The 21,153-nt window shown below is 40.8% G+C and overlaps 1 protein-coding gene across 32 annotated transcripts in view; it reads left to right on the forward strand.

Annotated features, from left to right (window-relative positions):
• The window catches only part of magi1b (membrane associated guanylate kinase, WW and PDZ domain containing 1b), a 149,042-nt gene that overhangs the window by 110,901 nt on the left and 16,988 nt on the right, over positions 1 to 21,153 (forward strand). For 9 of the 32 annotated variants that reach the window (XM_085405942.1, XM_085405949.1, XM_085405948.1 and 6 more), the window contains 18 exons: positions 7,460 to 7,491; positions 8,581 to 8,625; positions 9,057 to 9,101; positions 10,143 to 10,187; positions 10,617 to 10,661; positions 10,983 to 11,027; positions 11,234 to 11,278; positions 11,730 to 11,774; positions 12,599 to 12,643; positions 13,496 to 13,540; positions 14,041 to 14,085; positions 14,407 to 14,451; positions 14,658 to 14,702; positions 15,108 to 15,152; positions 15,563 to 15,607; positions 15,845 to 15,889; positions 16,365 to 16,409; positions 18,458 to 18,704. In XM_085405942.1, coding sequence (XP_085262068.1) covers positions 7,460 to 7,491; positions 8,581 to 8,625; positions 9,057 to 9,101; positions 10,143 to 10,187; positions 10,617 to 10,661; positions 10,983 to 11,027; positions 11,234 to 11,278; positions 11,730 to 11,774; positions 12,599 to 12,643; positions 13,496 to 13,540; positions 14,041 to 14,085; positions 14,407 to 14,451; positions 14,658 to 14,702; positions 15,108 to 15,152; positions 15,563 to 15,607; positions 15,845 to 15,889; positions 16,365 to 16,409; positions 18,458 to 18,704 — 999 coding nt within the window. The remainder of the gene's footprint in view (positions 1 to 7,459; positions 7,492 to 8,580; positions 8,626 to 9,056; positions 9,102 to 10,142; positions 10,188 to 10,616; positions 10,662 to 10,982; positions 11,028 to 11,233; positions 11,279 to 11,729; positions 11,775 to 12,598; positions 12,644 to 13,495; positions 13,541 to 14,040; positions 14,086 to 14,406; positions 14,452 to 14,657; positions 14,703 to 15,107; positions 15,153 to 15,562; positions 15,608 to 15,844; positions 15,890 to 16,364; positions 16,410 to 18,457; positions 18,705 to 21,153) is intronic. The other 23 variants (XM_085405944.1, XM_085405943.1, XM_085405955.1 and 20 more) reach the window with 23 other exon arrangements.

Below are 21,153 nucleotides of genomic sequence, written 5' to 3' on the forward strand. Positions count from 1 at the left end.
TCTTCACTGCTGTCTCAATCAGGATCACTCCACCAGTAGCAGCAAAGCACACTGGCCTCTAATTGGGGTCCTGATGTCAGCTTTGCTTATAATACACATACGTCTTTTCTTTGCTTCCCTCTCTCTCTCTGTGTCTCTCTCCTTCCAACCAAACGCTGCTTGCTTACAGGCATTCACTCAGCCAGTCTCATGATCATGCATCCAATTATAGATTAAAGGCAGAAAGTCTCTGGTTCAGCCTTAATTGGTGGAAATCCACCTCTCCTCCGCCCCTCCGTCCCTCCTTTTCCGTTTCTGTTCCCCCACTGCCAGGATGGAGATTCACATCTGCTCGCCCACGTAAAGATGGGAGCCAATCCCTGAGGACTAGCGCACGAAGAAGCGAACTCGTTAAAGCCGCTGCGTGCAACAGTATGCCCCCCCTCTCACTTGCCTCTCTCCCTCATTTAATAGATTTGGAGGAAGAGCTATGGGTCAGCGTGGAGACACTTTAACAGTGCTTCGTAGGTTAAATAGTGGGTTTTAGACACTTGACACTCATGTACTTCCTATAAGCGCGCAGGAATGATTTATTACCTCAGTCAGGTTTCCTAATCCATTGTGCTTTCATTTGTCTAATTACACTCCTGTAATGGGCTCATTTTCCCCTGCCTGTCTTCTCTTTCCCCCACTGATGCACCAGCATAATTCATTTTGGCCCCTGATGTCTTGCCGTTGCATAGATGCTAATTTCCATTACCCCACTCTCTTTTGTCCATAGGAGTGCATACACCTGTTGTATAGCTGTTTGTCAGTGAAAACTAGTTTCGGTGCAGTTTTTCTGAAACATAGCTTCCTAGCAGCTCCGGCAGCTCGTGTCATTAGTCAGCTCAGGAAAAAAAAATACGTCTATTTGTCTCAGCATGGATGCAGAGTTGCATTATTTTCTTTCATTTTTTACCTGTTTGAAAATCTAGGCAGGAATGCACGGTAATGCGCGCTGGGCTAGCAGCAAACTGGTCATACCAATGTACATGAAGGGGGAAGGATACGTACCTCTGGATGACAAATTAAAGGAAAAATCAACTTACATTAAGGGCCTGATTCACTAAGCAGGGCAAATGGGAGCAATGGGAGTGGAAAGTCCTCCGGGTAATCTATTAACACAGTGTAAATTTATAAACACAGGCGCAGCCACTTCAGCTCAATAATAACCTAATGTAGTTTACTAATGGCAGCGCAAATGAGCATAGGGTTGCAAACAAGCAGGCCCGATGAGGGTGTGAGTAATCGACTAACAGCACAGACACAGCTTGTTACTTGTAATCTGACAACATAATGTAAGCGTAGGTTTTACCCACATTTCGCTCAGGAAGCAGCTTGGCAGCACGGGCTAGGGGGAGGCGGAAGAATGGTGGAAACCGGAGGTGTTAATAGAGGAACGACTTAGGAAAACAATACTTTAAACTGGCTCATAAAAAGGGAGTTCTCAACACCACTGTGGTCAAGGTGAATGCTAAAGTGACTGTGTGAACAGTGGAGAAGCCCAGATACAAGGGACAGTTTTGGAAATGTGGAAATCTGTTATACTAATTACAATGAAATAATGAAAATGGTAATTTGAATGTCGTTAAGCTGACAGTTCCATGTATTTCTTGGTAGTTTTTTTCTTTGAGAGGGATTATTAAAGCTCTGCTTGATGTCCTAGTAATAAGAAGAAGGACAAAAATATCATAAGGTTAATAATAAAGGTTTGGATACAGTGGCTTTTGTGACGTTCTTGATTCGGAAGCTTCAACAAATTAAAACTTTCTTCCAACAAATTAAAAACAACATGCCTTGGCTGTTGATATGTTCTGATGGCGCTTTCCTCTGGTATTCCAATTAAATTAACATTAGAGGAGAAAATTCTCTCCCTTCTGCTCTGCGTGCTCTTGTCTCAGTGCCGCCTCCTCCCAGCATCCACAGCAGTTTATGTCCAGAACAAAATAGGTTACTGAATTTCTTATTTTTAAAGCATTAAATAACCACTAATACAGTGTATCAATCAATTCCCCCATTTGGTGTTTTGATGGTGGTGGACAATGCTGTGCAACACGTGTTAAGTCACTCAATGGTATTTAATTGAATTGAGATCAGGTGACTGTAAAAGGTATATCATGTGATTACCAGCATTTGCATCATAGTCTGCAAACTATTCAGTAACCTCCTCGAGCTCTATGGATGAGGACATTGTCATGCTGAAAGACACCTCTTAAACCACTGTGGAAAGGTTTAATTATAGGATAAATCTAATCAGTGAAAACAACTTTGCATTGATTTGCTCCGACCATTTCCTCTAAGGGGACAAAAGGCCTAAAAACAAGCCAGCAAAAAACCCGTAAAGCATAACAGAGCCCATGGAGTCCCTTACCGTAGGGGCAAGGCTTTAGGCTTTTCCTTTAATTAACTGGAGCCGCAGTGGATGAGGGGAGAAGGGGAAAAAATTGGTGGCAGGAACGATGTCAGAGGATCAGAGAGATGATGAAAGAGCAGTGTAGAAACCCCCATGATGCTCTGCTCTCTGTCTTTTCCTCTCTTTCCCTCTACTTCATGACTCATCAATCATCAGTGACACAACAGTCCCTGCTTGGCAATCAGGCCTCTTGCGTCTCTGCTCTCAAAGTGAGATATGGACCCTTTCTCTCCGTAGCAAGCAACGGGTTACAGGAGTGAAACAGCCAAGAGGTTTAAATTATTTCATGTGTCAAAGTATTTGATGAACCCCCGCTGCCTGTAAAGTTACTTTCTTTTATTTCCTTTGAATAAATGAGGGGCCCAAAGACGTGTCCAAGACTTTAGATTAACTGCATGGCTCCTTGGAAAACTCTATTAGCATTCACTTACAAATCATCCTAGAAACAGCATTCACAAGTCCACTAGAGTTCACTTGGGACCGAGTGATGTAAATTTCCTCATTTGAAAGCGACCACAAGGGTCAGTGAAAACATCCGCGTGCCTGCTAACCAGGTAACGGACGTCAGAGAAGTTACAGGAGATGTGGTGTCTCCAGCATGTCCGGGTCCACAAAAGACTGTAATCGAAGCCTTGGTGTTATAGCAAGAGGGCAAAATCCCCTTATTTATCTCTATGCAGCATGCAGGTGACTTCATGTACCCTTAAAGACAATCACAGTTTAAATACAAGTTTCCCTATGTGTTTTCCATCAGCATGCAAGGAACATAAGGAGGGTAACCTTAGGATTAAGGAAGGTATGAAGGTAAAAACACCAAGTGGGTCGTTGTCACTGTAGATGGCTCTTATTGGCGTAATGGTGGGCAAGTGCACTGATGGCTTGTAAGTGCCTCCTGTCAAAAAGCACTCCACGGATCTGTTTTCTTTAAGGGCGCACACTGATAGACGGGAACACAATTATGTGAAACTGCATAACCCACATAAACAAACTCAGAGTTACCGGCACGCACATTCATAAGACTCGTTTAGTGTCTCCAGTCTTCTTCACAGCCATTAGAAAGAGATAAACGCTGATGATGGCTCCCTGCACAGACTAAAGCAGGAAATCAATTCACTGTATGGGCAGGAAGTGTTGTATTTTTGCCCACTTCGCATTAAAAATTCTGCTGACTGAACGTTCCAGTGGCACCATAACGAACAGCATTGCAGTTCAGAAAAGCAATGATCGTGGGAGCAGCCTGCCCACCGGGTGCCCACGATTCACCTCTGCTCGTTTTTTTGGCTCGCTAGGGGCTCGAGTTGGTGAATCATTGCTTGTTGCACGGCGGGGACGAAGTGAGCCTTTCTCGCTCTCCGAGCCCATACCAATCTCCCATGTCTTCACACCTCTGTAGCCACTGGGCGAGTCGTAAATCTCCAACATTGCACCATCTTTTTGTTTCCATGACAATGCTCCGCAGATAATTTGCGCTGGGGTCTCCCCTGGGCGGATGTGTGCATTTGTGGGAGGAGGGGATTTCACCCCAGATTTAAAGTTCTAGAAGAGAAACACTCCCCAGTTCACCATTTTTAATTTAAAGAGGGAAAAAAGGACAGTTTCTTTCCCCATAAGAAAACCTGTTACCTTCCACTGCGTTTTCTTTTTTTAACCTGTTCAACCTGGTCCTCTTTGCTATTTAGCCACACTGGCACTTGTAATTTCTCTATTTACACACAGGCACACATAGAAGGATCCTCAGTAACGCTGCACTTAGCATGACTGTCACACTCAGGATGCCGATGGACACGGCTGATATGAGCTTTTCACTCCTTCAATGTACAGCAGAAAGCAGCTCACCACAACAAGCGTTGCTTAGAGACCATCTGTCAGTTCCCCACGGTCACCAGGCACTGTCGCCACGGTGACAGATGGACCTGCCTGTTGGAAGCCATCACTCCTCGCCGAGACCTAGTAGCACATACACACAGACACGCACTGTGGACAGACAACATAATCTGCTTAGTAATGGCTTCCGTTTAGTAACTGCTGGGTTGCCAGGTTGGTGCAACAGTTCCTATCTGTTGCAGGGTCGTGTACAAGGTGTACTGCCTTTTGTCAGACTGTACCCACCTTTGGCAGCTTGTTTTGCTGAATTTTTTGCACACAGATTTTGACTTGGTGTGTCAGTGCTTCGATTTTTATATATTGATTCTGTTAGTAACAGTTCTTACTTTAAACTGTGCTAGTTTTTGCCTAAAATTCTTTGTTGTGGTAAACTCAGGGTGTTCATATGAAAAGAAAACCAAGTCATCTTCCCTCAACTTCAGGTGTTTTATTTCCTCTGGCAATCAAACAAAAGTATTACTTCAAGCTACTTAAATTAATCTGTCACAGTCCTCAAAGATGCAGTAGAGTTCATTACTTTCCTGTCTTTGAAATTCACGCCGCTCTGTTGATATCTTCAATCATAAAAAAGAAAAATCCTAGTAGTTGGATTATTGGCTCTTACGAAAGAGTCTCGTGCCACTTGTGTTTAAGATTTGTTAAGCAGAGTAAAATGAGCAAAAGGGCCCACAGTGGTTCTGGTCCATTATTTGAGAGCTGGAGGCGCTGAGGATTTAGCTGAGCTCTCTCACTCAGGCTGTCAGTCTGCCGGCCAGGCCAAATTGCCCACCTGTCTAAAAATGCTCTTTCCCTCCTCGTGTGTGTAATTAGGACCGGAAGTTGGCCCAAACATTCACAATCCCTTCTGATCTGAGAGACGCACACAGATGTAAAGCTAACCTTTGCACAGTTGTGTTTTCCCTGTTTTTATTTGCTTTATGATTGAAACCGACATTTATTTCAATAATTGATTTATCTCAGGTTTTCCTATCCGATGTAGTTTCTCCAAAAAGTTGGAATATTAAACAAAAGCATAAACTCTAAATGGAATTCATGCACTTGCAGATTTCAGTCTATTAAACTGGAATTTGATGTTCAAGTGAGGTTTGAGTCGAAGGCAACAAAAGACTGAGGAAGTTGTGGCACGCTTGTCAAAACACCTAGTGGAGTATCTTGCAACTAATTAGAGTACAGCATCATTAAAAGACTAGAAATATCGCTATGCAGCTTGCAAGCACAAAAATGAACGCCTGTCATGTTGTTATTGTTTAAATAACAAACATATTCAGTTTGTCTTTCAATTTTTAAAGCTGTTAATCAAAATAAGCAAGCAAAAAACATGTGCTGCACATTATGAAATTCTGAATTTTGTGTGGCTGCAGAGCCGCTAAGAGGCACTGAGAGGGAGCAGCGGCAGATCAATTGCAGTGGACAGATGAAGGATAGTAAAACACTGTCCTGAGTCCTTGACTGACAGCCTCCTCGGTCCAAAGAGAAAACCTTGGGATTCAGTGGGATTATGTCTAGTATGCATCCTTTTTTTTTAACTTTTTTTTTTTTATATCAGATTGTTTCGCACTTCTGAATGAACGATTCCTATCGATTTGAAAAGGGGAGTAGCGGGGAAAGAAGGAAGAACTGCAGACGCAACACAGCTGGAGCTGTCAGTTGTGAATGAACCCAGATGTCTGAGAGATAAAGAAGACAAGAGCGCGTGTGCGTGTGCGTGTGTGTGTGTGTGTGTGAGATGTTATCCTCTCATCTTCCCTAAAGGATTGACACACAGTAGTGGCCCATTTTCGCAGATGAAGCACAGCCTACTCTTGTGCGTGCTTTAACACATCTTTTGTATGTCAGAGGAGCTTGTGTTTGGCCAGCACTCCACTCGCTGCTGAACTGTAACGTTGTAGAGGGAAATAAAACCACACTTCTTGTATTTTCTTTCTTTCACGCACTCCTCCACGCGTTCTCATATCCGTGACTTCACACTGCTGCTTTTTTCACGCAGAGCCGAGGGAGCGATGTGTTTAAGGAGCGCATTTACCTGGTCGGAGCTGAGCTGTGTTGGTATTTCAGTAATCTGTCAGTCTTTTCCGTCTGTGCGCGCGCTTTGTCGGGTACAACGATCTTGCTGCAAACGATATTTTCTGGTCACTGCTCACTTGGGCAGAAGCAGCGTGGCTGTCATAAGCACACCTTGATTTGTGTCAGAAGCCTGCCTGTGAGAGTGCATGTGTAGCTGCGTAGATGTTTACCAGCATGTGGGGGTGGGAGGGGAGGCTGGGATGGAGCGTACAGAAGAAGAAGAGGGAGGGAGGGTGATGATGCTGAGGGAAGAAAAGGGAGGGAGGGAGGGAGGACAGTGTGCAGTGAAGTAAGAGAGAGAGAGAGAGGAAGAGAGAGAAAGGAACAGGGACAGGGAAAAAAGGAAAAGGCAGCAGGGAAGGGAAAGACTGGGAGGACGCGCCAACTGCCTATAGATGTTGGAGCCTTTGACAGCGGAGTGCGGTGCTCAGCGGACACAGGAAGATGGTCTCAGTAAGAGGGGAACTGACGGTTGCCTATAATTTAATGTTCAATATCTTGGACTCCTTCTCCATGGGTAATGCTACGGCCAGGAACTCCGGAGCAAAGCTTGCTTTTCTCCTCTTTGACAATCTTCTTTTTATTCGCTTTAGGTGCTTTCCAGGATCCTGTCTTTCCCCTTAACTCTCACTCGTCCTCCCTCAAACACACGCTCACTTGTGCGCGCCTCCGTTGGGTAGCCAGGGTCTCGGGAGCGCTGGGTTAGCCCCCCGGCGCTGGCCGCGCTCTTCTGCCGCACCAGTCAAGCCAAAACGCTGGCCGAGGCAGCGATGCAGATAGATCGCGCTGCCTGCTCCCCACCTCCCCCACACCCCCCCTCCTCCAAAACGTAAGCCACGGAGGGGCGAGCGAATGAAATCAAGCAGGGAAAGAGAGGAAAGGAAAGAGAATGAGACGAGAGCTAGATTTGCTCTGTTGTGACAATGTTGGGGAGTCTGCGTTAATCTTTTTTCCCCCACCCATGTCTTTTTTTAAATTTCCCCTTTATTTTAATGTGAAATAAATGTTCTAACTCCTTTGGTAACATTTTTCTCTTTCTCTTTTTTTTTCCTTCTGTTTCTCTGTCTGGCTTCACAGGAGTGGCACCTGCAAAGAAGAGCCCAAAACTGGTAAGTAGTTGTTTTAATCTTAATTTTTACATCCATCCACCTCTGTCCACCTCAGTCCTCTAACCACATGTGTGCATCTTTCTGAGGGATGTTTCAATATCATCATCTCTCCCTTTCCCACCTCATCTCTAACTCCTCTCTGTGCGCTGCAACTTGTGCTCATGTTGTGGGTCGGTTTGTGGACATGGGATACTGTACTGCGCGGGGGCGGATTCCTGTAGCTTCACATCAGCCCCCCCCCCCCCCCCCCCCCCCTTCTGACGGGGGATGGGACGAGGAGCTTTGATGCACCGCGTGAGCTGGGTTGCTGCTAAGTTTGCAGTGTGAGCATTGATGTATGATCACAGCTGAGAGACTGCTCCATCCTGTAATGTCTTTATTAAAAGAGAGACCCCTGTAGACTTTGCAACTGAGGGCGTGTTTGCCAATATTGTTTTGCAGGATGATTTTGACTCTCCACACAGAGATTACACTAGGAGGATATGCAGTGGTGCTTTTGAAATGATGGTGCTGTAGTATTAGCGTTGGGTAGTTAATGGTATTCTCATAGCTGTGCATAAGTGGTACAGTTCAAGCGTCACTCATGATGCGCACAGCATGGGTAAGCCCCCCCCACTGTGTAGGCACCACTAAAGGTGCAGGATATTTTACAGTTTTATAGAGAAGCGATGTTAAACATAAGGCGAGGGGGGCAGAAATGGCCTAGCAAAGACTCCAATCTAATCTGGCTTTGGAAAATGTGAAGGAAACTTTTAACTGTATTTTCATAAGTTTTACAGCTTAAAGACTTTCACCATTGCCATTCTCACTACACCAAAGCAGTTACGTAAGACATAAACTGTTAAATATTAGTAAAAAAAAAAAAAAAAGGAGCTTTTCTATCTACTACTAATTTTTCTTTTTAAAATATTTATCTATAACCAACTTTTAAAAAAATCTATGAATAACCAAAACTTTGTTTTATAAATACAGGACAGTCTGGGCAGTGAGCTACCAGAATGTTTTCAGTAATTTTACTTGGTGGCACTATTCAAAGGACCCTGTAGACTGTGTCTAACAGACCATGTATTTGCCAATTTTGTTTTGCAGGATGATTCTGAGGTGGAATCTTCATACACAGATAACAGTAGGAGGGTATGTGATATTGTTTAGTTGGTGGGAAGGTTTCTAGAAATGAGGTGTTATGATATTATTGGTGTTGGTTTGATAATCCTTAGCTGATAAAAGAGATGGTGGATAAGCTGCCGGTGATAATTATAGCATTACATAATGTTTAACATTAACATTGTGTTTAGGCGTATGAGGCTATTTATGTGTGACAAATCAAATCATGACTCTTATGTCACTACATAATGCAGTGCATAAAGACATGAGTCTGCAGGTGACAGAGCAGTACAGAGCTAAACTTTAAAATTCCTTTTGGGTGCCGTACCTTCAGGCTAGATGAGATGGGAACCATCCATCGTTTTATCAGCGTACAGTTCAAAAGTCTTTATTTCAGGTATTACCAGAAAGACCCTGTAGACGGTGTCTAACAAAACGTGTTTGCCGATTTCATTTTGCAGGATGATTTTGAGCTGGATCCTCCATACGGAGTTAACACTAGGAGGGTATGTGATGTTTTTTTAAGATGGGGAGAAGGTTTGACTGAGCTAAACTGGAAAAACTTAAAATTCCTTTTGGGTGCTGTACCTTCGGGCTAAATAAGAGAGAAACCATCCATCTTGTTATCAGCACACAGTTCAAAAGCTTGCAATCATGATGGAGTGCATTAGTGCAGGAGTAATCCCCACGTCTTTCAAAGCACCAGTAATGCTGAAGAACAAAAACATATTTCAGAGCAACACATGACACAATCTTGATGATGCCTTTTTTTTTTTTTTTAAGAAAGCCCTTGCTTATTTCAGCAAAATAATGCACGGCATTCCTCACATATTACACGAGCAGGACTCTCTTCTTAAAGAGTCCAGGTGCTGACCTGACCTGTTCTGGGAAAGAGTCTGTAAACTGAGCATGTTTTTTGTTTTGTTTTTTTTTTTGGGGGGGGGGGGGGGGTTGTTTTGCAGGATGATTTTGAGCTGGATCAGCCTTACAGAAAATACACTAGTAGAGTATGTGATCATGTTTAGAACGGCTTTAGGCTGTGGTGGGTTTATGATGGTTCTGGTGTCTTCAGCAAATAGTAAAGGTTATGGATAAAATGCCAGTAGTGCTGGTGTTATTGCATAATACATTTCAGCTCTACGAGGCTGCTTAGGTGTGACACAACAAGCTTTGGACCTTCTGAATGCTGGGTCCTTCTTGCTGAATATGAAATGAACCATTGATCTCATTATCAGTGCGCTGTTGAAAAGCCAGCACTCATGATGGTGCTATTACATACAGTATGGTTGATCCACACATCTGTGAGAGCAGCTCCAATGATACATTATATATGCAAGTTTTGGAGCAACCATCCCGATCATGACTTTTAAAGAAAGCCTCTTGTTATTAAAGCAAGTTGATCGCACGCTACACTCTGTAAATGTTACATAACCATGACTCTGTCATCAGAGACCAGGCACAAAACTGACCCTTTTTATAACTTTCATTTGAGGTTTTATTAGAAGGACCCTGCAGAGTAATGTGTGTTTGCCAATTTTGCTTCACAGGATGAATTTGAGCCAGATCCTCGATATAGAGAGATTATTAGGAGGGTATGTGATGCTGTTTACATGACGTGAAGATTTTAACGATTAAGCTCCCAATGATAAATGTGTTAATGCATAATGTTTTTACTGTATTTACTCTTTGGTTGTGTGATGATTTTGGCAGCTTAGTGTGACACAGCTAATCTTTTAATTTTGGGGAGATATTGCATCCTTCAGGCTCAATAACAGAGAGGAACATTTATCTCACTACAAGCACATAATTTAACAGTCAGTGTTCATGATTGTATTGTACACAAAAATGATGATTTTTTTTTTTTGATTTTTTTTTTTTTTTTTGTGAAGCAACCAATGCCAAACCCAGATAATGTGCTTTAAAAGACAGCCTTGCTTATTTCAGCAAGTTATTGCCAAACCACATTGTGCATGTATTTTGGAGCTTTTTTGTGTTCATGTGTTTAAAAAATTGTTTTTCAGGATAATTTTGCAATGGCTCCTCCAAACAGAGATTATAGAAGAAGGGTACGTGATGCCATTTAAAGTTTTTGAGAGTGAGGTGTAATCATACTGGTGCTGGGCAGATGATAGAGATGGTATTCTTATAATGTTAATACAAAGTGATCATATTTTAATGCATTCAGGCTTAAATTGTCTCACACAGAACGATATTATGTGTGACTCAACAAACTACTTATGACTGTTAATGCTGTGCTACATAAATGTACATATTACATGAGCATGGAGCCATAGCATGGAGCTCGGGTGCTACACTGGCCTTGTTGCAGTTTAGAAGTGTCATTCAGGCATTATTAGACTGGACATGTTTGCCAATTTCTTTTGCAGGATGATTTTGAGGTGGCATCTTCATACGCAGATAGCACTAGGAGGGTATGTGTTATTGTTTAGATGGGGTGACGGTTTTAGGAATGAGCCGTCATTGGTGGTGGTTCTATAATTCTTAGCTCATAAGAGAGGTGATGGATAAGGTGCCTGGGAGAGCAGTGTAAATGCTGCATGATGTAATGCCTTTATTAATAGAGGGATTCTGCAGACTGTATGTAACTGAAAATGTGTTTGCCAATATTGTTTTGCAGGATGATTTTGAGCCGGGTCCTCAATACAGAGATAACACTCGGAGGGTATGTGATATTAATCAGAGGTGGTGGAAGTATTGTGAATGACAATGGCTATGGTGTTCTTATAACGGATGAAAGCAATGAATAAGCTGTCAGTGATAATCATGTTCATACTGGTTTTACTAACTGTCTGGTTGTCAGAAAAGTAAATGTGACTGTTAATTCTGTAGTACACAAAGGCAGTTAACCAAAGTCAAGCTGGCTGTTAGCTTAGTAGGACAATGGTAAACTTTGAAGTTCTGCTTAACCCAATGTTTTTCAAGGTTAATTAAGAGAGGAACTATCAATCTCATTAAAAACAAATCGTTTTAAAAAGCTGTTTCTGTGACAGCATTGGATTACAATATAATATGTATAGGTTTTAGAGCGATCCACATCATTCCTTTTAAAGGAGGGACGTGCTTATTTCACCAAGACGATGCCAAACCACATTCTGCACATTCTTATTTTTCAGGATAATTTTGCGATGGCTCCTCCATACAGAGATAACAGAATAAGGGTACGTGATGTCATTTAGACAAATTGAAACTTTTCGGGAATGACCATGTGTGCGTAGATGGTACGGTGTGGTCTTCTTATAAAGATAATAGAGGGGATGGGCATGGTGCCAAAGATCATGGGTTTAATGCATGAGGTTTCAATAGAATATTTTAATGCAAGATGCTGTTTATGTGAGGCCCTGCATTCTAGTTATTGCTGTTAATTTAGTAGTACATAAGGACAGTGAACCCAATTTAGGCCTGCTGCTCATTTTTCAGAACCGCACTAAGACTCCCTTTGGGTGCTGTACCTTCAGGCTAAATGAAACGGAAACCTTCCATCTTGTGATCGGCATACAGTTCAAGTTATCATTCATGATGGTATTGCACTGTATAAGTGTATATCTGTGACGGCCCCACCAATGCTGAACAACATATCTAGGTTTTAGAGGAACATATCCCACCATCATGATTATGCCCATTAAATGCTAAACCAAATTCTGCACATATTACAAGATCAAGAGGCCTTAAATAAAGAGTCCAGGAGCTAAACTTTGCCTGCTTGAACTTTGTCTGATAGAACATGGCTGCCAATTTGTTTTTGCAGGATGGTTTTGATGTGGATTCTTCTCACAGATAATATTCAAGGCGGGTTCAAGAAAGTCTTAAATTATTTCAGCAAGACAATGCTGAAATAACAAAGGACACAAGCATGACTCTATATCAAAAATGCCAAGTGCTAAACTGGGCTGGTTTTAGTGCAGATCTTTCTTTCTGATATTGTTAGAAGGACCCTGTAGACTGTGTCTAACAGACCATGTCTTTGCCAATTTTTGTTTTGCAGAATGATTTCGATGTGGAATCTTCATACACAGATAACAGTAGGAGGGTATGTGATATTCTTCACATGGGGTGAAGGTTTTAGCAATGAGTTATTGTGATATTGATGGTGGTTTCATAATCCTGAGCTGACAAAAGACACAATGAAAAAGGTGCCAATGATCATTTTAGCATTACATAATGTTTAATCTCCTAGGACCCGGTGTCCACATATGTGGACATCACATTTTGGGATGTCTAGACCAAAATACTTAATTTTTCTCTACAAGGGCCTGATATGCACTTACGAGGACATTATACTGCCACTGTTCTATTGAAATTTAAAACCAATGTCCTCATATGTGGATCTCATTTTTCTTAAAAAGAAAAATTAGGTAAAAAAAAAATCTGGTAATTCTTTGTTTTTACATTCATCAGGTCCCAATAAACCCAAATAGCAAAGAAAACATTTAAATGCATGTCATGAAAGACTTCGGGTCTTAGGAGGTTAACATTGCGTTTAGTGTATGAGGCTATTTATGTGTCACACCTCAAAGAAATTATGACTCCTTGTGTTACAGTGCATAAAGACAGTGAACATGAGTCATTCCTGCTGGTGACAGAGTTAAACTTTAACATTCCTGTTGGAGGCCGATACCATCATGTTAAAAAGGAAGGAGCCATTTAGAGTTCAAATGCTAGCTTCTCAGGTGTGGCAATGCATGCCATCATTGAGATGATGCTTTTTAATGGAAGACCTTGCTTATTTTAGCAAGATGTTAGCAAACTACAATCTGCCTATGTTACACAATCATGAATACATTGCAAAAAGTCTAGTTGCTAAACTAAAATAGAACCCTCCTCTTGATAATATAAAAGGGTCCTATAGTCTAAACATGTGTTTGCTAATTTTGCTTCGCAGGATGATTTTGAGCCGGATCCTCGATATAGAGAGAACATTAGGAGGGTATGTGATGCTGTTTACATAACGTGAAGATTTTAGGACTAAGCTGCCAAGGATAAATGTGTTAATGCATAATGTTTTTACTTTATTTACTGTTTGCTTGTGTGATGTTGTCTGTGTGCGACACAAAAACTAAATTGCTGTTAATTCTGTAGCCCATAAAGACAAAAAAACATAGTCAGGCCTGATGCCAGCTTAGCATGACACAGCTAATCTTTGAATTTTGGGGAGATATTGCATCCTTCAGGTTCAATAACAGAGAGGAACATTTATCTCACTACAAGAACACAATTTAACAGTCAGTGTTCATGATTGTATTGTACACAAAAATGATTTTTTTATTTTTTTTTATTTTTTTTTTGTGAAGCAACCAATGCCAAACCCAGATAATGTGCTTTAAAAGACAGCCTTGCTTATTTCAGCAAGTTATTGCCAAACCACATTGTGCATGTATTTCAGGAGCTTTTTTTTGTATTAATTTTTATATTATTATTATTTTTCAGGATAATTTTGCAATGGCTCCTCCAAACAGAGATTATAGAAGAAGGGTACGTGATGCCATTTAAAGTTTTTGAGAGTGAGGTGTAATCATACTGGTGCTGGGCAGATGATAGAGATGGTATTCTTATAATGTTAATACAAAGTGATCATATTTTAATGCATTCAGGCTTAAATTGTCTCACACAGAACGATATTATGTGTGACTCAACAAACTACTTATGACTGTTAATGCTGTGCTACATAAATGTACATATTACATGAGCATGGAGCCATAGCATGGAGCTCGGGTGCTACACTGGCCTTGTTGCAGTTTAGAAGTGTCATTCAGGCATTATTAGACTGGACATGTTTGCCAATTTCTTTTGCAGGATGATTTTGAGGTGGCATCTTCATACGCAGATAGCACTAGGAGGGTATGTGTTATTGTTTAGATGGGGTGACGGTTTTAGGAATGAGCCGTCATTGGTGGTGGTTCTATAATTCTTAGCTCATAAGAGAGGTGATGGATAAGGTGCCTGGGAGAGCAGTGTAAATGCTGCATGATGTAATGCCTTTATTAATAGAGGGATTCTGCAGACTGTATGTAACTGAAAATGTGTTTGCCAATATTGTTTTGCAGGATGATTTTGAGCCGGGTCCTCGATATAGAGATAACACTCGGAGGGTATGTGATGCTGTTTACATGACGTGAAGATTTTAGGATTAAGCTCCCAATGATAAATGTGTTAATGCATAATGTTTTTACTGTATTTACTCTTTGGTTGTGTGATGATGTTGGCAGCTTGGCATGACACAGCTAATCTTTTAATTTTGGGGAGATATTGCATCCTTCAGGCTCAATAACAGAGAGGAACATTTATCTCACTACAAGCACATAATTTAACAGTCAGTGTTCATGATTGTATTGTACACATTAATGCATTTTTTTTTTTTTTTTTTTTTTGGAAGCAACCAATGCTACTACCCAGATAGCTTATTTAAGCAAGTTATTGCCAAACCACATTCTGTATGTATTTCAGGAGCTTCTTTTGTATTCATTTGTATCCATTTAAAAATATATATTTTTCAGGATAATTTTGTGATGGCTCCTCCATACAGAGATAACAGAATAAGGGTACGTGATGTCATTTAGATACATTGAAACTTTTCGCGAATAACCTTGTGTGCGTAGATGGTGCTTATAAAAACAATAGAGGGAATGGGCAAGGTGCCAAAGATCATGGGTTTAATGCATGAAGTTTCAACAGAATATTTTAATTTTAATATTTTAATATAGTTATTGCTCTTAATTTAGTAGTACATATGGACAGATATAGTGTATATCTGTGACAGCACCACTAATACTGAATGACATATGTAGATTTTAGCATCCCACCTTACATAATATTTAGCATAATCTTTAGCATAATGTTTAACATTGCGTTTGATGATGCCCTTCAAATGCTAAACCAAATTCTGCACATATTACAAGATCAAGAGGCTTCAATAAAGAGTCAAGGAGCTAAACTTTGTTTTGTTTTGCAGGATGATTTTGATGCGGAATCTTCATACACAGATAACAGTAGGAGGGTATGTGATATTGTTCAGATGGGGTGAAGGCTTTAGAAATAAGTTGTGATATTGGTGTTGGTTTGATAATCCTAGGCTGATAAATGACACAACGAAAAAGGTGCCGATGATCATTTTAGCATTACATAATGTTTAACATTGCATTTAGTGTATGAGGCTAAAATGCTCGAAGTTTAGAACTTTGATTATTAAAGCACTTTGTAGACTCAATCTGTGATTGCCAATTTTGTTTTGCAGGATGATTTTGAGATGGATCCTCGGTACAGAGCTTATGGAAGCAGGGTATGTGATCTTTGTTTAGAGAAGGTGAAGGTTTTGGGAATGACCGGTTTGGATAACGGTGATGGGTTGATAACAGTAATTGAATTCTTACAGCAGATAATAGAGCTGATGAACAACTTCCCACTGATAAATGTGAAAAATCATAATGTTTTTAACAGGTTTGGATATCTGAGGCTGATTGGGTGCTGCAGAAAAACTATTGGTGCCATAGCAGGACAGAGCTATAATGTTCAATTTGTTTTAGATGCCTTGTCCTTAAGGATAAGATAGGGACCATCATTCAAGTTATAAGTGTGCTGTTTTAAAAGCCAGAATTTGCCCTTATATTGGTGTAGAGTATAATATAAACAGATTGTCGACCAAAAATGCTGCTTTTCATCTGATGCCTTGTTGAGACAATGCCTAAACCACTTTCTGCACATATTTCAGGAGCTTTTTGCAATTTTCATTTTTTTATCATTATTTTTTTTTCCAGGATGATTTTGCGATGGCTCCTCCATACAACGATTACTCTAGAAGGGTATGTGATATAATTTAGATACAGTACAGAATTTTGGTGGGAGATTGATGTCATGTATGGTGGTGCTAGTTAGGTAATGGTGATGGTGTTCTTGAAAGCGTAACAGAGGTGATGGAAAAGTTGCCAGTGCTAAACCATCAAGTCACTATTAGCTGTGTCTGAGTGAAAGTACAGTAATAGTATAGAATAGTTTTGCAGGATGATTTTCCACTGGCTTCTACTTATAGAGACCACCCTATCTGATTTCAGTTAGCTAGGGAAGAAAATTGTTGGGATGTGTGATGATATTAATGCTGGGTATATGATTATGATGGGATTTCTATAGCAGATAATCGAGGTGATGGGTATGCTTTTTAAATGCATGTTATGTTAAGAAGTTGTATGTGTGCTAAACCAGTGATGCGTCACGTTAAGCAGGACTGAGCTGAGTCTTAGGAAGCAGTGAGGATTTGCTTTCATTGCCCCACCTACCAATGCCTCTCGCGTCCCATCTTCTGTCTCTTTAATAAGTTATTGGAGCAGCACAAACCCATGTATTAAACTACTCGCAGGCCACCGAGGAACAACGCAATGACTGCAGAAGGTCAAAATCTAATAGATTCATCAAGTATAGGAGATTTGTTTTCATTTAAGAGGGGGATAGGATTTGGACTTTCCGTGCATCAAACAACAAGAAAAAAACACAGATTGGTTGGCCTGGGTTTTTTTTTTTTTTTTCTTTTGAGAATCAGTCCTCAGGTCTGACTTTAGCATCAACACGACCTGCATTTCTGATTAAGTATATGACTCTATTGATTTTTTTTATTTTTATTTTTTTAAGTACACCACAAACCCTAGTGAGGTTATTTGCAGCACCAGCAGAGTAAGCATTCCAGCTGGAGCCACAGCCCCGACTTAATATTTCCTAAAGCATCAAGCTTATTTTATGTCTAACAAGGATGATGAATATAAACATGAATTGCAGAGGTGTAGGAGAGTGATTCAGCGAGTAATGAGTGTGAAGACATGACTGCACTTTGAAGGCCAAACACTTTGATATTTGAGAACAGACGATCCACTTGCCTCCACCCTTTCCTGGTATATTTTTGTCCTCGGCGTCCAAAGTAATGTGCAGTCACGTGACGTGAAGAGACTGAACTGCTGTCATTTTCGCTTACCGTCTTAAAATATCGGCCTTTCTTTCACGAGCTCTGCCCCGTAACCCTTTCACGTCGCTGGCTTCTTCGCAGCGGTGGAGAATTTGCAGACCAATGGTGACGATGTGATGCTTGCAAAGGAGAGATGCTGTGACAAGGATGACAAACAGGATCTTTACCGATACTCGCAGCGTATCTGTGCCTGAGCTCGGGATTGTGAGGTTTACTCAGCTCGAATCCTCGAACAGATGCTTAAGTGCGCATGTTATTGAGGGGCGAGTGGCAATTTATAAGCAGTTTTACATTTCTACCTTCACCAGTAAAGTCCTCTCTTCTTTTTAAAACCCTGGAGTGCTTTATTCATTGTGACTATCCCTCCATATACAGCACGGAATGCAGCTCCTTCTTAATACATTCCACTCTGTTAAACAAAAGGAATAGGCAATGTACTCTTGTAAGTTCCACAGTTTTCTCCCATAGCTGAATGACTTAATCATGAGAAACCATTGAGGTCCTCTTTTTTTTTTTTTCTCCTTCTTTGTTAGCTTTAAAAGAATTCTCTGCATAAAACAGCTTGATTATTCTTTGTGTTAAATAAGGGAGCAATACGACAATGGTTGACATTATACTCTTAGAATGTGCTTCCTTTCACCCCAAGGAGAAGCCATGTTTAATCTTTTTGAACTCTAATTCAGAATTGCTCTGTATTCACATCTCCGCTGTCCCTGTTCCTCCTCTCACAAACCACAACCCAGATTCATATTTTCTATTCCGCTGTTGACGATGCAATAACCTTCTTTTTTTTTTTAAATGTTTTTGTCTCCTCCTGTCAGTCATTTTTGAGTTCAGCTTCCATGCTCCTGTGCAGAAGATTTGAAACAGTCAAATGATATTGATCTGCTTCTCCAACAGCAGTTGTCAAGAAAGGACAGCCAGAACAGCTCCCAGCATAGTGTTTCCAGCCACCGGAGCGCGCACACAGACTCGCCTGTGCACTCTTCCCTGGCACCCGCTCTCAGTGAGAGCAACGCGCCCCCACCTCCCTCGCAGCCTTTGCCGGGACTCCCAATCCAGGACTCCCCAGGAGACGGGACCATCCAGAGAAAACCGGACCCCTTTAAGATTTGGGCCCAGTCCAGGAGCATGTATGAAAGTAGGCGTAAGTATATTCATTTCTGGTGGCGGTTGGATGAGGGCAGCATGGGGTATTGGCTCGGTGCAGACCCTTGGTGTCTTGGTGGTACTGCTCATTTTGGGGAACGTTTTGTGCTTGTAAGTAAGCTGGGTCAGATATTTATATTTATTTATTGATCTATGTTTTACTAAAGACTGGCTTGCGCTCAAATGCTCCACTACACATAGTGATTAACAACTATATTATACCGCCTGTGATAAAACATAAATATTGTAGGAGTCTGTCAAAGAAATTTGTTTGTTGTTATTATTTATTAGGCAAATGACAAATTGAATTCATATTTTTATACCCAAATTTGAGCTGGCACACTGGACTTCACAGAGAAGTCAGAAATTATATATACATTTTTTTTAAAGTCTGATGTTCTGATCAACCAGTAAAACTTTTCTGTTCAGGGGTGCAAATTAATGAGCATAATTGAGCTTTGCTATTTTTTCAGCTTTCTTTAATGTAAAATATTGACATTTGGCATTAACCTCCTAAGACCCGAACTCTTCCACAGCATGCATTTTTAACTTCTCTTTGATATTTGGGCTGATTGGGACCCAATGAATGTAAAAACAAAGAATTACCAGATTAATTTTTTTTACCTAATTTTTGTTTCTAAGAAAAATGAGATCCACATATGAGGATATTCGTTTAAAATTTCGATAGAACAGTAGCAGTATAATGTCCTCGTACGTGGATATCAGGCCCTTGTAGAGCAAAATTGAGTATTTTGGTCTAAATAACCCAAAATGCGATGTCCACATATGTGGACGCCAGGTCCAAGGAGGTTAAATATATGGTTTAGAATCAGGGGTGTCAAACTCCACGCCTCGAGGGCCGGTGTCCTGCAGGTTTTAGACCTGTCCTTGATCCAACGCAGCTGATTTAAATGGCTAAATGACCTCCTCAACATGTCTTGAAGTTCTCCCGAGGCCTGGTAATGAACTAATCATTTGATTCAGGTGTGCTGACCCAGGGTGAGATCTAAAACCTGCAGGACACCGGACCTTGAGGCCTGGAGTTCCCCACTGCTGGTTTAGATAAAAGAGCTTGTGCATGCTGGTGGATTTACCATTACAGAAAAATAAATAAATAAATATAAATAAAGATTTTGGAAGTTATCAGTACTGTTAATTTAGGGCATAAACCTTACATTGGGAGGACATTGTAGAATGTAAAATCAATTCACCTACATATTTTCATATGTACTCCGTCACTGCCTTGAAGGAAAACTGCTGATAGATGTCCGTGATGGTAGATGAGGAGCTTAGCTAATAAAGAAAGCAGTTTACATTTATTTGTATATAGGCTGTCTTGTAAAATTACTAGAATCTAGCTTTATGTCTACAGGTACATGTATTTTTTTTCTGGCATAGCCATGGCAAGCATCTCCTTGGTTTTTTTCCCCCAAGCTAAGCTAATTGGCTTTTCTTTCACATTTAGCATTCAGCTATCAAAGTGGTGTCAATCTTTGAAACTGAGACTCCACAAGAAACTGAATAGTAATAGTATTTCCCAAAAGAGCTAGCATGCTACTTTGTTACTAGCTGTAGACATGTAGGCCTCCAGTGTGTTGTTGATTGTGTCCTCTTAAAATTACTAGTTGCCGCTTTCACCCAGTGCCAGACAACAGCACCACTGACACACTTTTATTTTAGACTTCCCTTAAGAGGCACATGGTGTATAATTAGTACAAGAGTGGAGTAGATGTTGGCGGATTGTAAACCTCCCCACCCCCTGCCTTGGCAAAGCAAGGGGATTGCACTAATTAAAAAGAATAACCATCATATTCATTGTCAAGTTAAAAAAAAAAAGAGAGAGACATCTGCAAAGGGTTTTTATTCTTTCATTTATTTATTTTTTAAAGATCTAATCAGTTTTCCAGGCGCACTTGTTGAGGATTTTCATTATTTAGATGAAGAAGAATGAAAAATGAAGGGCTGAGCGTAGGCAGTGGTTCAGACACCTGTTGGAAAGCTGCCATGATTAGTTGAGTCAATAGTATTTGATTTTGTAATAAATAAATGAATAACAATAATAGAAATGGAGTGAAAGAATCCACAACCAAGGGTGGGAGGGATGTTGTCTACATACCCGCCCTCATATGATGACATCCCAATAGGGGATTTCTAAATTGCCCAGCCAGTTTGATCTGGTAAAATGTTAGAAAAGCAAAAACAAAGAATAATAATAGGAGAGTTGATCAAAACATTTGAAGGGGATGTAAAGAGAAATATAAGAGAAAGCTGAGCACTCTGAGGTATAGAGTCACAAGGCGAAATACCTTGAACAGCACGGGATGAACAGCAGGTGTAAAACCTCCACTTCCTCACGCTTCATTGAGCTCTCTCCATAAAACTCACTCCATAGTTCTCAGGCCTTGGATAGGGCAGAGACATTTTTCCATGCAGCATTCACTATAATG

Source organism: Rhamphochromis longiceps, linkage group LG5, assembly GCF_057381845.1.
Source record: "Rhamphochromis longiceps isolate RC_006_pf linkage group LG5, R_longiceps_female_GT1.1, whole genome shotgun sequence".
NCBI lineage: Eukaryota > Metazoa > Chordata > Actinopteri > Cichliformes > Cichlidae > Rhamphochromis > Rhamphochromis longiceps.